Here is a 17,763-nt window from a genome sequence, read left to right as displayed (position 1 = left end):
CACACACATTCGGGTACTGTTAACTATTCCATTTGTTACTGCGTTCGGGTTCAGTAGTTAGGGTTTCATTTTTCTCTTTAGTTGTAGTAAAGGTTTCAGATTTGAGGTGTTTGCTTGTTTTTTTGAGACTGTACACTATCTTACACTGACACTTAAATGGACTCGCGCACAAGCAGCATACACACATGCACACGTTCCCACACACATGCACACGCTTGCACACACATGCACACGCACCCACACACACGCGCCCACACACATGCACACGCGCCCACACACATGCACACGCGCCCGCAAACATGTAAGTACACTTTCATTTTTTTTTTTTTATTTAACTCTCGATTGATGTGCTGACTCTTACTGACCTAGGTTTGGCTGACCGAAGCTGAAGACCGCCCCGTCAGCACCCCTCAGCACTGCCACTATCACGTCGGTCAGCGCAGCGGAACACACCTCGGTCTGGGGGTGGGGAGGCGGGATTAAGGGGGTGGGGAGAGAGGGGAGCATGTTGAAAGTAGAGGAGAGAGAGAGAGAGAGAGTGTGTAAAGCAACAAAATAGCAAGATGAAAGAGAGAAGAGTGGGGAGATTGAGGGTAGAGAGTTGAGAGGGAGAGGAGAGTGGGGAGAGTAAGGAGAGGGGGCGGAGAGTGGGGAGAGTAGGGAGAGGGGGCGGAGAGTGGGGAGAGGGAGAGAATTTGTAAGAAACTTTTGGATGCCGAGTGGAGAAGTAGGTGAATGAGGGCGGTAAAATATTCACATATTCTCACACTCCTGCTGACGCCACCATTAAAATTCACACTAAATTCTATACCCAGCTCCACAGTCAGGAATTTTATATCATTTTCACCACGTTAATGCTGTCTTCTCAGTGGGTCTGTTTCTGTGTATGTGTGTTAGCTGTCTGTTTGTCTGTATATTTGTCTTTAGGTCTTTTGATTGCCAGACGTCAGTTTTGGGGCTTCATTCAAGGTGGCCTCGACAGAAACGCCTTTAGATTCCTTTGTCATCATCACCATCGTACATAACCCCCATCCTCCTTCTCATCCTCCTCCTCCTCCTTATCATCATCATCATCATCATCATCATTATAATCACTATCACCACCACACCATTATCACCATCACCACACCCATATCATTACCACAATATCATCACTACTACTATCATCAGATCATCACCGTCACCATCCCTCACCTGCGAGTCTTCCTGCGTGTATATGGCATCGAAGGCGAACATCTTAGGCGCCGCTATCCCCACCCGCGTCTCCTCGGTGTGGGCGGGGGAGGGCGGGGCGGCGGATCCCGGGTCAAACAGGGTCACGGTCTTCTTGCGCTGGTCCACGCTTAGCACCTGGGAGGACTGCGCCACCTCAGCAGACGCAGCCACCCTCAGCAGCACCTTGACCTGGGAGAGTGAAAAAATAAAAATAAATACCTGAACAGCTTTACCTGGAGAGAAGGGCAGGTGTAATTAAATACCTGTGTACTATTTTTTCCCATATTTTAGGGATTCTGTCCATTAACCATTTCAGTACGTTGACACTGAAATCTTACGCCCGTCAATGGATTAAAATTAACACGGAAGAAACCCCCTATATTAAACGGCGTCATTCGAATGCAGGGCCGGACTCTCCACTAGGGACGCGTAATCCACACCTGGCCACGCTAGCTTATGCCGTATTGACGAGGGATCAGCTTGACAGGAGTATACCCATTATCTCCTCAATCGCGAACCCGGAACCTCCCAGTCTACAGGTGTGCTTGCTACTGACTCACCTGATCCGGTTAATTGGTGTATTGGTAATTAGTACGTGCACACAGGACAGGTAATACGTCAGATTACTTGAATAGTTAGGTAATACACACACACACACACACACACACACACACACACACACACACACACACACACACTATCAACATTTTATCTCTATCTTTCTATCCATTTATTTATCTATCTATATCTGCACTTTATCCATCTATCTACGTTTCTTCTCAACTGTCTGCCATTTACTATCTGCCGTCTATCTATTCATCTGCTTATTTGTCAATCCGTCTATCTATCTATTTATCTACCTGTCTATCTGTCTATCTATCTCAGAGTTCCCCAGGTGCAAATCAGGTGTATACATGATTAATAGCCCCATGTACTTATCCTTTGCTAATGACCGTCTCTCTCTCTCTCTCTCTCTCTCTCTCTCTCTCTCTCTCTCTCTCTCTCTCTCTCTCTCTCTCTCCAAATTGGGTGTAATTGCCGCCCACTCATTATCGCCGTAGTTAAATTTTCCAATAAAGTTTTAATTATCACGTTTTTGTGTCGGTGATCGGCGTTTTATTTGTTTTTTTTTTATTTTTTTTATTTTTTGCTTTTTTTGAGGATGGGTTGTAGTGGAATGCCTGTGTGGATTAAATTAAAAAAATCACCGTCATAATGGTAGTGATGATGTTCCGTCATTATCATCATGATCATTATCATCACCACAACTGTCACCATCACCACCACCACTATCACTATCACCGTCATCATCACCACTCATCATCATCATCATCATCATCATCATCATCATCATCATCATCAATATTCAGCAGTATTATAAGAAGGGTCTCTTACTAACTAATGAGGAAGCAGTAAGCGGAATTATTATTATTATTATTATTATTATTATTATTATTATTATTATTATTATTATTATTACGTAAGAGTTCTCCCTTTCAGAATACTTCAGCATAATTTTTTCCTTCCTAGGCTGATCCGACTGAATTTCATTTGGCGAGGTCCGGGTCAGAGGGATATCGTGGACAAAGCTGGTCGATGTAATGGTTTTAGATAAAATTCTTTCCTGAGTGGCTTTCGTCCTCACAGCCATCCTCCCCGCATCCCCCCACACCCTCCCACACTCACCTCCTCTTCGTAGTTACCCCCTCTCCCTTTCCTCTCCTCACGCACCTCCCCCCTCTCTTCATAGCTTCCCTCTCTCTCCCTTCATTCTTTCCATCCACTCATCTCTTCATAGCTCCCCTTTCTCTCCCCACTCCTTTGTCACCTCCCCCTCCTCTCTTCATAGCTCCCCACTGTCCCCCCTCTTTCTCACCTCTCCTTGCTCACTCTATAGCCATCCCTTCTCCCACCTCCCTTTCCTTCCATCCTCTTTTCCTCCGCTTTTCTCCGTCTCTTCCTCATCTACCCCTCTTCTTTCATTGTCTCAGCTTCCTCCCTAACCTGCTTCACCTCCTTCCCTTCTCTTCACAGCCAAAGTTCCATCCCCTTTCCCTTGCTATCCTGTCTGCATGCCCCTTTCCCCCTTTTCCTTCCATCTCTGCACACCGAACCCCTTCTATTCCGTCCTCCCCATATTCTCCATTACTTACTTCCTCTCACCTCCACCTCCTCTTTCCAGAACCAACCCTTCTCACCATCCCCGTCTTCTCTCCATAACCACCCAACCTCCCACTCCCAATAACCCCTTTCCCTTCCCTCCACTCTGCATCCAAATCTCAAAACCATCGCCCTCATAAGCTCTCACCCATTTTTCACTTCTAATCATCAGCCACCCACTTCCCTCCCCTCGTGCATAGGAGGTTAGGATATATACAAGACAGACCGTGAGATAGAAGTTAGTGGTAGTAGGTGGTAGTGTGGTCTAGATGTGGCTAGATGATTGTTGTAGAGAGGACCACTCCACAGTCACCCCTCCTTGTCCAGTCTTCATTTCTTATCGTTAACCCTTCCCACAAAATCGTCCTTTCATGTCTCTCATCTGTCTCTTTCCCACCATCAACCATCCCCAGCAACCAACCATTCTACGAAGCAACCAGCACCATCTATCCACACCAACCTGTCAGCCAACGAGCATCCCCACCCACCAACCAACCAACTATCCCATTCCACTCCTCCAAGCCTTTTTCCCCAGCAGCCAACCGTTCCTATCAGTAAATCTCTCCTGTAACCATCCTTTTGAACTAATCAACCGACCAACCATTCATCATACCATCCTTCTTTCACACCCAACTTCCCTCAAATCCACCTCACCCCACCAACCAACCAACCATTCATACCAATATCTCTCCTAAGCGTCCATTCCAACCAACCAGTCAGTCAACCATTCAGACCAATATCTCTCCATTAACCAACCAGTCAACCATTCTCCATCACCAATACCTCCTCTCCACCAATATACTGCAGTTTCTCCCACACCCAAGCTTTCTTCTTCCCCCCGTCCACCCTCCGACCTCTCTCCTTTATTTCGCGTTGCCTGCCTTCCACCCTTATCAATGGATTGCCGCAGCGATGTGAAACGAGAGATATTGATATGCGCTTGGGATGTGTGAAAGGGGGGGTTGAGGGGAGTAGGGGAGAGTGAGGGGAGGGAGGAGGAGAGAAGATGGAGGTGAGGGGAGAAAGGTTGGAAGGGGAAGGGAGGGAAGAAAAGGGGGGGAAATGGGGAACGAGTGGGAGGACATGGGGAAAGTGTGTGAGAGGTCAGGGAAGAGAAAAGGGTGGTGAAGGGACGAGGGTATTGAAGAAGGAGGGGAGTAAGGAAGAAAATGAGGGGGAGGGATGTGAGGAAAGAATAGTGGTGAAGGGAAGGGGTAGAAGGAAGTAAGGGATGAATGTAAGGCGAGAGGAGAAAGGGGAAAGGAAGAGAGAGAGAGAGAGAGAGAGAGAGAGAGAGAGAGAGAGAGAGAGAAGGAATATAGAAATGTAGGGGAAGAAATGAAGGTTAGGGGAGAGAGGAGGGAAATGACGGGAGGGTGATGTGGAGAAGGAGGGAGCTGAGGAAGAAAGGAGGGGAGATGTTGGGGGTGCGATGCTTTTGTGTGAGAAAATTGCGCGTTTTCATAACTTTCCCCCACTTAGTCGCCTCATTCCTCCTACTTCTTTCCTCTTTTGCACCAGTTTTTCCTCTTTTTCATCACCTCTTCCCCCCTGTCAGTGGCTGAGCACCCAAACACGTTCCCATGCCTGAACAAAAGCTCTGGCACTGATTATAATACTGTGTCTCTTAACTCTGTACCAATCCCGTCCAGACATAACCATCGCAGTCATCACAAAAAAATTTCCTCGTAGATTGTTTATTTTTAATTGCTGTTCTGTGAGTGTTGATATTTGGTCAGAAGAGTTACAGATTACGTTATTAATTATTTGAGGAGAATCATATTTTTATCGATGTGGTTCGGAAACTAAATGCGGATATGATGCATTTGGTTTATATCGAGTGTGCTAATTGACCTGTAATGATGTACTTGAAAAATAAAGATTGTTTCGAGTGTATGATCCAAGGAGAAAGACGATTTTTTTGAAGAGCAAGTACTGTCAAACTCACACAAATTACATCCCTCTCATCCACCTTCTAATTTATTGTTTTCTTGGTGTGTCTTCTGCAAGCCAGTTTTCTACAACATTTAGTATGAATATCTTGAGATTTTATAATTTCATATGGCCATACATTTTTATTAAATCTGGAAGTGATCTCTGAGATAAGATGGGTCAGAAATAGTCTCCATTAACAGATTCCTTCCCATCCCTTCCTTTAATCTATCCATTCTCTGTCCCTCCCCACCACTTATTAAGCCCTGCCACACCTCCCCACCTCCCTCCTACCCACTGTTTCATCCCCTTCTCCCTCCCACTGCCCCGTCTTTCCCTCTTCCCCTATCCCCCTTCCCTATCCTTTGCAGTTACCTTGTATTATTATTATTATTGTTTTTTTTTTCAGTGTTTTCCCTCCTCCCATCTCTCCTTTTTTCTACTTTACCGTCCTCTTTCCCTTCCTTCCTACTCCCCCTTCCTTCCGATTCCTCTACCCGTTCCCTCTCCTTTTCCTCCACCTCTCTCCCTTTCCTCTCCTTCCCTTCCCTCCTTCTTCCCTCTTTCCCCATCCCTTCCTTCCCCCTCCACCTCTCCCCGCCGCCATGATGGAGGAGGCAATAATGGTGGGTGGCCGCCGCTGCATCATAACGCCGCCGGAGGAGCAGGGGGACGCGGCTAGGCTGGGGAGGAGGGAGAGGAGGGATTATGGGGAGGGAGAGGAAGGAGGGGGAAAGATTGTGGACAGGTAGAGAGGAGACTACAAAAGAAAGGGAGGGTTGCTGGGAGATGGGGAGACGAGAAGGAAACAGGGATTGCAAGGAAATGGGGAGAAGATGAATATGGAAGGGAGGAGAAAGTCGGGGAGCAGGTGGGGAGGAGATTTGGGAAAGAGCGAGAATAATGTAGAGATAAGGGGAGAATGTAGGGAGGAAAGAGGAGTCTCATGGAGAGGAGGTAAGGGAATATGGAAAGCAGGACACGAAAGGGAGATTTGTGAGGCGGAAAACAGGGACGTGGGGAGATAAGGGAGGGTCGTGGAGAAGAGGAGGTGAGGTAGGAAGGACGGTCGTGGAGATAAAGGAGGGTCGTGGAGAGGAGGAGGTGAGGTAGGAAGGACACGTGGAGAAGTGGAGGTGGAAAGGAGTCAGAACTGCAACAATTTTATGAAGTATTGATGAGTTCTAATTCTTGGGTTACCTTTTCTGAATATTAATGTCGGGATGAAAATTAAACTCGTGGTAATGGCCTACAAAAAGCGGTTTACAGGACGGTGATTTTTTTTTCTTTCTTTTTTTACATAGAATGATTCACTTTGGCATACTAAACTTCGTCCAGACTAAGAATTTGTAACAGAGAAGATGGGGAACAAATAAGAACTTTGGTGGAGGTGATATTTTGAGGAGAACAGACTCCTTCACTTAGGGGCATTTCTGTTAAATTGAAAAAATAAATAATCAGGTTTTCTCCGCACCAGAATATAAAAAGAGGTTATGTTGTGGGGGTAATGCCATTTTTAAACTTGCCTCAGAAGAATCTCACCAAAACGAAGCAGAATACTCTTGTTTTTGTCAGAATAACTTTCAGTAGTGCTAAAGAAGTGGAAAGAATTTTTACAAGATATCTTCAGTAAGTCAAAGGCTTCTCCCGCAAAATAATAATCATCCACTCCCACACCGATACTCCATTTGGATCAGAATATATGACGCCCGTAATAAAGAAGCCTTACTAGAGGAGCAAGGGTAGACTCTATTGGACTCACCGTAGGCAGGTAACTTGAAGGGCCAGGCTGAGGTAATGCTCTGGCCGCGGGAATTGGATTAGGGTTGATTGGGAAGGGGTTAGGCGGGATTGGGGGCAGACTGGCTGGGCTTGGGTTAGGATTAGGTGGATTAGGGAGTCAGGGTGGAGGAGGAGGAGTTTGCAAGGGAAGTTGGTGGAGAGATGTGGTAATTGGAGGAGAGTGGAGTCAGCTCAAGGTGGATGAGTTGTTTGGTGAGGAGCATGTAAGTTTTTAGTCGTTGGTGTTATTATTATTATTATTATTGTTGTTGTTGTTTTGTTTTTGTTGTTGTTGTTTTGTTTTTGTTGTTGTTGTGTGGGGTTCATTTGGAAACGAGGTTCTTAATCCATCTAACTGTCCATCCATCCAACCATCCGTCCAACCAATCCAGCAATCTAACCATCCATACATCCATCCAACCAATCCAGGCATCCAGCCAATCGTATCATCCAACCAATCCATCCTTCCAGCCAATCCATCCATCCGACCAAACCATCCATTCAACTAATCCATCCTTTCATCCAATCCATCCAACCATCCATCCTCCATTTTTTTTTTTTTTTTTGCCCCACCAGGAGTGTAGGGGCCCAGGACTAGGCTACTGTGTCTCCATCTTTAAGGTGAAGATGAGACTGTCTTAATTTTCCCATTTTATTTCCCTCCTTTAACTTAATTTTGCATCCTTCCTTCCTTCCTTCCTTCCTTCCTTCCTTCCTTCCTTCTCTCCACCAAACAATTTTCATCTCTCTAGTATGCATCTTCTTCCCTACCTCCCTCTTCTCTCCACCTCTCCTCGTTCATTCTGCTTTCCTTATAAATCTTTTCCTCAAGCTTGTTAAAGTGCAGTGTTCCTCGTGTACGTTATTTAGGCCGTACAACAAGAACAACAACAATAACAACAACAACAAAAACATCATCATCATCATCATCATCATTAGCATCATTATCATCTCTCCACACCGTCTTTATCCTTAAACTCCCACCTTTAACACAATTCTCTCTCCACCTCTCACCCAACTCAAGCCACCTTCAACTCTTCTTCATTTTCCACCGTCTTCAGTCCACACTACTTTCAAACTTTCACACCACCATCAATTTCATTTCATCTCATTCCTCCCGTACCGTCTTCCGCGTCATTTCTCACTTCTTCAGCTCCTACTTCCACCACCCTGCTCCACATTTCATCTCTCACCTCGCAGTATCAACATTTCCACTCACCTTCCACTTCACACCATCCACATTAACTCTCACATCTCACGTTTCAGCTCCACACCACCTCACACCATCTCCTATACCATCTTCCCCTTTCAGTTCCTCTCATCCACACCAAGTTCCACACCATTTTCCAATTTCCTCACCCTCTCCTTCCACCTCACTTCCCCCACACGAACATCCACTTCATTTTCCATATTCATTTCCCTTCTTGATAGCCATGGGCAGAAGTTCGCTGACAGTTCTCTACAGTATTGCATCCTTGCCTTCCAGATTTCACTTCCCTCCCCAAACGCCAGACGAGCCGTTCTTCACATACTCATTTGTTGTGTTTCATACTTGCTGACACGTAACATTAATCTATGCAACGCCGTCCCTTGTCACAGCCAGTAGGAAAATGTCAGCGAGTTTTTCCTCACACCTGTACATGAATCCCCACACCACGCCACACCAGTCCACGTCCACGCCACACCAGACCACGCCCACACCACCTCACTGCAGTCCACACCTACACCACCTTTACCAGCCTACGCCCACACCGCCCCACACCAGTCCACGCCCACACCACCCCACACCAGTCCACGCCCACACCATCCCACACCAGTCCACGCCCACACCATCCCACACCAGTCCACGCCCACACCACCCCACACCAGTCCACGCCCACACAACTCCTCACCAGCCCACGCCCACGTCACCTTTTTCACCTTCTTACTCCCACCTGCCACACCAGCATTGCCTCACACATCTTCAGCCTCCCACCCTCCATGACCCACACCAACTCCCACCTTGACTCTCATTACCCACACCAACTCCACTGCTACCACTCTCCCATTCACTCTCACCCCCTCCATACCAGGCAAACTCCATATCACTACCATTCCCTCTCACACCGCCACTCCCTCTCACGCCACCCACACCATCTCGCATACCGTCCTACTTCCCATTCCCACCATCCTTTTTATTTCCACTCCCACTCTCACCATTCCACACCACTATCCTACACCATATATTTCCTTCCCATTCCCACGCACTCCCACTCCCATTCCCACTCATTCCCACTCCCATTCCCACTCCCACATACTCCTCCTCGAACTCCCACTCCCAATCCCCACCCCTGGAACAAGAGAGAGAGAGAGAGAGAGAGGGCACTGTGTTGGGTTTTATCATTCATCATATCGGCCAGACGCTTGAAACTTTCGCCCCAGGAACGAAAAGTGAAGAAAAGTTGGAATACCTGTGAAAAATGGAGAGCCGGGAAAGAACTGGGAGGAACGGGCCTGGAGAAGGAGAAAGAGAAGGAGAAGAATGAATGGTGTGAAGGATGAAAAAATGGGGAAACCGAATGAGCGGTAAGAGAGAGAGAGAGAGAGAGAGAGAGAGAGAGAGAGAGAGAGAGAGAGAGAGAGGCATAAGGAACAGAGAAAAGAAGGAAAGAGAATAATTAGTATGTGAGACGAAGGCACGTTTAAGATGGAGAAGAGTGAGTGATGTAAGAGATGAAGTGGGAAATGAGTTGACGGCTGATTAGATGAAGAAAATGAGAGTGGAGTGAAAACAGAAGGGATAAAGGAAATGAGTAACAGAAGCGACAAAGAAAAGGGTGAACAATGTGTGTGGGAAAGAAAAAGCATAAAAAATAAAGGAGAATAAATAATACACGTTATGACAGAAACTGAAAATGAGAATTATTGGCAAAGATGATAAGAGAGACAAGGAGGATGGCCGAAGTGATGGAGAAAAAGGGGGAAAAGAATTACAGTAAAAAGCAGAAAAAGTCCGGAAAATACTGGAAATCAAGACATGTAAATACTCTTCCGGATGAAATACAAAGATGAGGTAATGTCACTAAAGAAGAACAGCTGAAATCACGTAAAGGGAGGAGATTAATTGTCAGAAATCAAGATAAAACTAAATATAACTCAGAAGTGCAAGGTGGTTCACGAGGCATAATGGGAGAGTAAGGGTGAAAAAAAAGGAGGAAAGAAATATGGAAGAGTAGTGGAGGGGGTATAACAATATACAGTGGGAAAGTGCCGGTGATTAAAAGACGCCTAAAAATAAAGGAGTTTGGAAAAGAGAGAAGAAACTGAAAATAACCGGGGTGAGAGAGGGTGACGGAATAGATAAAAGAAATGGAAAGATTGTGGAAGAGAGAGGAAAGTGAGAGAAAACAAATGGCAGTGAATAAAAAAACTGGAAAATTCTCTCTCAAGAAGTGCAAGATGGTCCAGGCAGCATTATGGGTGGGAAGGGTGGGGGAGAGGAAAGAATTAGGGGCCAATTTCAAGCGCTTTGGGTGAAGTGGAGCAAAAAGTTTCCCCGAGTGAGGTGAATGGAGGGACGAAGATGTTGTGGCTTGGGTCCTGGCGGGGGAATTTCAGGAGGGTGTACGGGAATGTGGGAAGAGAGCTTGGTGAAGTTTGAGGAATTCCAGAGATATACGAATTTCTACCAGTAACACTTTCTTTGGCCGTTGAAGAAGATGGAGGATGAGAGACTGACTAGAAGAGTGAATATACGTGAGGTGGGGAGGTGGGAGACAAAGGATGAGGAAGGATCCGTGTTATTATTGTTAGTACATGATAATTATTGTTATGTATGGTATTTTTTCCATATTGTACAGAAAGTTGTTCCATACTGCACGCATTGCTATTATACCATATTGTACGAGTTGCGATCGTTCCCTATGTACGCTTTGTTCCAGATTGTACGCGTTATTGTTCCACGTTGAATAAGTTATGTACCAAACTCAGGGTCCTGTTATTGTTCCATTCATGTTCTGTTATCCATCTCCCCTGTTCACTAGCACGAAACACACAGTACTACGGTGGCAGGGGGTGTAAATTACGGGGAACTGTAGCCAGGGTCCTTATCTGCTCAGCCAAATGGGTACCTGCATCCAATTTATCTAAAAGGAGAGGCAGTGCTGACCTTCTCCATTAGCGGGTGGCGGCACTGTAATGGACGTTTGGTGTCGCAGGTGTGTGTGTGTGTGTGTGTGTGTGTGTGTGTGTGTGTGTGTGTGTGTGTGAGAGAGAGAGAGAGACAGGCAGACAGACACACAGACAGATAGACAGACAGAGAGAGTATCCGTGGCTGTTTGTGGATGTGCAGTACCGTGTGTGTAATTGTATGCTATTGGCGTTTTTCAATGTACACATAATTTCCATCTGTATTATAAATGAGGTACTTTGGGAGTATTAGATAAAGACAAATCGCTGAGGACGAGGTGTTAAGAATATTCCTCTGTCTCCCTCTCACATACCTTCCTGCCCTCTTCCCTGCCTCCCCCTGCCCCCCTACCTCCCTGCCCATTACCTCCCTACCCCTAACCTCTCTACCTTTCCCTCCTGTATCCTCCCCATCTGCCCCTGCTATTGCCCCTCCTCCCTTCACCCTGCCTTCCTACCCCTTCCTCCCTGCCTCTATCACCCTGGCATGGACCCCTGCGAGATTGGACCCAGGGAAGGAGGAGGGATTTTTTCATACATGCCTTGGAATTCTTGGCCATTTAGACGAAAATTTTATTCATTCCCTTCCTTGAATATGCAGTACGCTAAGCAAGTTGTTGGCTCGATTTTTTTTTTTTTTTGGGGGGGAGGGGTAGGGCGGGGAAGAAGAGTTTGTGCCTAAATAGATAAGTAAATTAATGTAAAAGTGGATAAATATTTAAATTAAAAAAAAAATGAACTCAACTCGTGTATGCTAAAAAATTAAGAAAATATGACGATCGAGAATGATGAAAAACGCAAAGAAAAAAATTACCGATGAGGAGAAGGAAAAACACACAGCCCTCACATAAACAAAATCATCTGTTGTGAAAAAACAAACAAACTATAATGTGTTCAGCTTTAATATATACATGCCTACTCGCAGGAATATTTTTGTCTAATATTTCACCCCTTCTTCTCAGTTTCCACACTTGGCTAGCGTTTCTGGGAGAGGTTTGGTTTATTTCTGTCTTTATATGTTTCTCACTTAAAATTACTTGTTCGAGGAGGAAAGTGACTGACATAACACGTGTGAAGTTGGCGCAGTGGAAGAGTAAACAGACTTTGGACTCGGGAGCTTCAGCCGTAGAAGGGAAAAAATCAGTATATATCATTGAATAATTAAAAATAATTGAATGTGAACAGAGATAAATAGATAAGAGAACAGAGACAGATACATATAGATAATTAGATAAGAAAACAGGTAGATAGATCGATTCATAGGTAAATATATACGTGGACAGATAGATAAATAGATAGATTTCTCCACCTCCAGCCTATGATTTCTACCTTGCATTAAAAAAAGAAAAAAGAAAAGAAAAGAAGGAAACAGAAGAAACTAGAGCTCACAGTTTGAGATGAAAAAAAAAAAATCTTATAAGCGGAAAAAAATCGAGCATATTCAGCATTCTATCACCGTCTACGGCCGCCAGGAAAAACAAGAGGGAGGGGGGAGAAACGTGAGGGGTAGGGGAAAAACTAGGGGAAAAACAGGGTAGGATTTTCCCCGCCACTCGTTGTTTTTTCCCTAGCTCAAGGCCCGATTTCTCCCTAGCCGCTTGAGAGTAAAGGTTTGTGAAATTTTATACTGAAAGAGAGAGAGAGAGAGAGAGAGAGAGAATGTGTGTGTGTGTGTGTGTGTGTGTGTGTGTGTTCAGTAGTAGTAGCAGTAGTAGTAGTGATAGTAGTAGTAATAGCAGTAGCAATAGTAGTAGTAGTAGTAAAAATTAAAGAATGGTAAAAGTATTGACAAATATAACAGTCCTTTCAATGTTTATCAGTCACTAAAAAATATATCACTAAAAAATATACCAAACCAGAATAGAAAAGAGAACGGAAAAATAAACAAATCTTCCCCAGAGAAAGATTGGTCTGTGAGGCTTTCCCAAAATGGCTAGCCGTGTTGTATCGAATATTGGCGTGTATTGAAAGGCCATAGTTTACCCTCTCTAATTCTGGCAGAGTGAGGCCTATTCGGGACTGTAGAAAACGGGATAATGTGGCTGGCTTTGGGGCGGAGGCACTGGGCGGGAAACTGGAAAAGAAGGGATGGGGTAAAAATGATTCAAAAAAGGCAATTGGTTGTTTTGGGAGAATTGAATGGATGTGTTGGATGAGAGAGAGAGAGAGAGAGAGAGAGAGAGAGGGTTACAATTAAATAAAGTGAGAGAGGATAAAAGAGAGACGAGAGAGAGCACTTCAGGAGAGACTGGGTGTGAAGGGGGCGAGACTTAGCCCTTTGATCTGAAGAGGCCTGCATTCCTTCCTTCTCTTCCTCGCCCTTTCTTTGTCACATCTCTTCTTTGTCTCACATTTTCTTTATCTCCTCTTTCCCTCATTTTCTTTCATCTCTTCCTCTCACCCTCTCCTCCTCCTGTCTCTTCTTTCTCTCACCTTTTTATTGTCTCACCTTTTCTTTGTCCCACTTCCTCTTTGTCACATATTTTCTTTGTCTCACTTTTTTCTTTGTCACACCTTTTCTGTCTCACCTTTTCTTTGTCCCACCTCTTCTTTGTCCCACCTCTTCTTTGTCTCAATTTTTTCTTTGTCTCACCTATTTCGCTCAAATCTTCACTTCTTTCTTTCGTCTGTGCCTTACTCTAACTCTCTCACCTCTTCTGCCTTATCTCTGTGCTTCTCATTTTATATGTCTCACGTCTCCCATGTTCCATTTTTCTCTTCCTTTTTCCCTCTTTATCTTGTTATTCCACTCGTCTCTTATTCAGTCTATCTCATCAGTTCTCTTCCTCACCCCTTCTCTTCCTCATCCCTATTCTTGATCTTCCTTTCTCTGCCTCACTCCTTCTCTGCGTCACTTATCTGTACCTCTCACCATCTTCCTCACCTCACTGTATGTCTTCTTTATCCTGTCCCTAATCTTCCTCCCCACTTCTGTCTGTACCTATCTTTTAACATACTGCCTTGCACTACCTCCTCTAGCTTTGCCTGCCTCCCTTCTTCCTCTTTCTTCTTCCTGCCCTCCTCTCTGTCTCTTAACCACTTTAGTCACCCCTCTCTTCCCTCTTCCTTTGCTCTCCGTCCTAGTATCCCCTCTCCCTCTCCCCTTTCACCCACCCCCGCCTCCCCTCCTCCTCCTCTCTCTCACCCCTCTCTCCCTCTATTGTTGTCCCCTCTTTGCTTGAGGATAGAGTCCCGGAAGAGTGAAAGTGTTGAAGTGGTTGAGGGAGTGGTGGAGTGCGAGGAGTGGTGAGTGCTGGAGAGAGGAAGGGATGAAGCAAGAGTGGTGGCGAGGGAGTGGCTTTGGTGGAGAGATGGAGTACGACTGGTGTTGTTGTTGATCAACCCTAGTCTGTCTAGCCGAGTATATCCATCAACCACAAGCAAGGGACTGCCCCTGCATGGCCGACCCGTGCTGTGAACCGATGTTTCCTTGCGGTCAACAGCGCATCGCGAGAACGAGGAAGGGGCTAGACGAGTGAGTTCATTGAGAGAGAGAGAGAGGGGGGGGGGGCTCAAAACCCACCTTATTAAATCAACAAACACTGGAACATAACCCAAGCAATATCACAGTTGATACTTACTGCTTAATTATAATCATATTGCTTTGATCTAATTACCCTATTTTCTTTTATTGCAGGTAAGAGTCGATAGAAAAAAAGCTGTTTGATCGTGAGGTCGGAAATCCCCTTGTAAGTACTCTGATTGTAATTTTTCGTCACTCACCTTTCTTTTCATTAGTAGAAGAAGTAATTAATGTTTTGAGACTTCTTGGAAAATATCTAAAGCCTATTTTACGTTCTTACTTATAGCTGTAAAATATGTTATTGTTTTGTAAGTAAAAGATATACATTAATACCAGTTTTTGTGTAAATAACTCAGATAATACCAGGTAGTGTCTTCCCTTCCCATTCAATACCAGACTTAGGCCGGTATTCTCCTCAGTTAAGGAAGCTCCCTAACACCTCTTCCTAAGCGATTTATTCTGCTTATTGCTCCTTACTATCCTCTTTTGTGTTATGTAAATTCTTCTATTATCGCCTTACTTTACATAAATAATGTTCAAAAGGATATTAACCAGGCGTATCCAAAAATAAATCGCTAAAGAAGAGGTGCCAGGGAGCCTCGTTAGCTACAGGAATACCTAGACTCCTACATAATAGTACGTTACATTCATTTTGCTTTTTATTTATATATAGATTTTTTGACATGAGCAGTACTTTAATATTACTAAAATTTAAGAAAAATGAGACGGTAATTGAAGATGCATTTCCCTATCCACTTATAATAATGTATTGCTTGGTATTTATGTGGCAGTTCTTTATTTTCAGTGGTTATATTTGTGCTTCTCGTGTGTGTTTTATTGAAATGATTCGTTTGATTAACAATCATTTCGATATTGTTATTAGTAGAGAGAGAGGGAGAGAGAATGTAGTGAGAAGGTGACATAAAATATATTTGAAATTAATGGAAGAAGAAAGGGAGGTGAGTGAATGCTAAGTGGAAAGAGAGAGAGAGAGAGAATATATAATAGGGTATCGTTATTCATAGGTGGGCACACCTGTTAGCGGCTGGGAGGAGAGAGAAGCATGTGAGGTGGTAGGGAAAAGAGGAGAGAGCAGAGGAGCAAAAGAGAGAGAGAGAGAGAGAGAGAGAGAGAGAGAGAGAATAAAAGGGAAAAAGGTATGGGGTTGACGATATAAGGAGAAAAAGAGGGATATATTATGCAGTATATTAACTTGAATAGGTAAGTTTGAAAAGTGAAAAATTATGCAGGAAGACAGAGAGGAGAGCGGTGAGGGGGAAGAAAGTAGAAGTGAAGGGGAAGAGATGGAAGGTATAATAAAAAGAAGGAGAGAAAAAGAACTTGGAAAATGGCATGAAAGTGAAAAGTTAGGGAGAGAGAAGGCGTGTGGGAGAGTGAGAGAGGAGAGAGTAGAAGGGAATGGATAGCCAGGGAGAAGAATGAGAAGTAGAAATGGACAAGGAAGATGTGTAAACAGAATAGAGGGCATTGGAGATTGAAACGAAGAGGAGATGAGGAGAAGGGAAAATATGTGAGTCTGGTGAAGAGAAAAGAAAGGAGAATAAAAGATTAAAGCAAAAGAAATAGCATAATTGAAAGGATAAAGAAAGTAAGCAGTGTATAGTAGAGATTATCAGTAGCAGTAAAATAAGAAAGTGGAAACAGATAAATGATAAAGAGAATGTTTGAAAAGAAGAAAAGGGAGAGAGGCAAGAGGAGAAGCGGTGAGTGGGAGTGTAGACAGTGAGAGGAAAGATGTTGAGACGAGAATAGAAGAGCAGAGAAAGAGAGTGAGAGAGAGAGAGAGAGAGAGGGGGGGGGGCCGGGAACTGGATTAAAGAAAGAATTGTTGAGTGGAAATGAAGTGAGATAATGAGTAAATTGATTAAAGACTGTAGAATAGATTTTGTTACTGCGATATAAAGAAGAGTGAGAAAGTAAGACAGGGGAAAGAAATGGTACGAGAGAAATACAGGAAAGAGAAAGGAGATGGAAGAGAATGGAGGAAAGAAAAAGAACTAAAGATTGAGTAGAGTAACAAACTGAGCAGGAAAAGAAGAATTGATAAAAACCAGGAGAGGAAGAAAAAAGCAGCTAAGATTGAGGAGGTCGGCGAAGGGAGGAGATAGGAAACTGGAAAGAAAAAATAGGGAGGATATTGAGCGTCAGGAAAGAAGGAAATGGAGAGTGAGGAGAGAGGAAAAAGCAGCAAAGACTGATGAGAGTGAAGAAGAGAAAAAGAGAAAAAATGCCAAGAGTAGCAGCCCAAAAAATTGGATGTAAAATATGGAGAAGGACATGAGCCAAAATTGAGAGCAGAAAAGAAGAGGAGAAGAAAGAAGAGAGTATTGAAAGAATCAGTGAGGAGAGATGGAAGGAAGTTTTCAAAGTAGGGAAGAAAATAAGGAAAGCTACCTACTAAGGAAAAGAAGGAGAGAAAAGGAGAGCAGGAATTAAATAGAAGGATTATTAATTGATAGAAAATTAGAAAGCAAGAAAAGATGCCCGCTTAAAAGACGAAAATTGAGAAAAATTGCCAGAAACATGAGGATTATGTGAGAAGCAGGAAACCTAAGAGAGACATCCCTTTTCAAGAAGAGTTCAGCTAAGAAATATTACCTTGTTATTGGCGAGGAAGGAGACTGTAAGTGAGAAAAGGCGTGAGAATATGAAGAGGACTGAATAGGAAGAAAGACAGCCCAAGAACTTATCCCCACATGAGAGGGAGAAAAAACAGAGCAAATAGTGAAATATTAAGATAAATATAAATAGAGAGGAAGCTATAAAAACTGTAAGACCATAGCGCTGAGTAAGAGAGTGAGAAAGAGGTGTGAAAATTGTGAGTGAAAGTGTGAGAATATGAGGACGAATGTGAGAGTGAGCCCAGCAGGGGAATGACACTGTTTCTGACACACACACACAGCTCCGTGCCTCCCTTGTCTCTTTTACGGCTCTCTGACACGACACACGTACTCCTGATTATA

General features: G+C 44.2%; 1 protein-coding gene across 1 annotated transcript in view; it reads right to left on the bottom strand.

Annotated features, from left to right (window-relative positions):
- LOC145404632 (uncharacterized) overlaps positions 1-17,763 on the bottom strand; it is a 195,711-nt gene that overhangs the window by 71,558 nt on the left and 106,390 nt on the right. The window contains exons 4-5 of the mRNA XM_080276153.1: positions 1,195-1,404; positions 366-459 (exon numbers count right to left, since the gene is read on the bottom strand). Of these exons, the coding sequence (XP_080132279.1) occupies positions 366-459; positions 1,195-1,404 (304 nt within the window). The remainder of the gene's footprint in view (positions 1-365; positions 460-1,194; positions 1,405-17,763) is intronic.

This window comes from Coenobita brevimanus, chromosome 64 (assembly GCF_032717465.1).
Source record: "Coenobita brevimanus isolate Jiangsu-jjx chromosome 64, ASM3271746v2, whole genome shotgun sequence".
NCBI classification, from domain to species: domain Eukaryota; kingdom Metazoa; phylum Arthropoda; class Malacostraca; order Decapoda; family Coenobitidae; genus Coenobita; species Coenobita brevimanus.
Note: the sequence above shows the minus strand (reverse complement) of the source record. Positions and strands in the feature narration are given on the sequence as shown.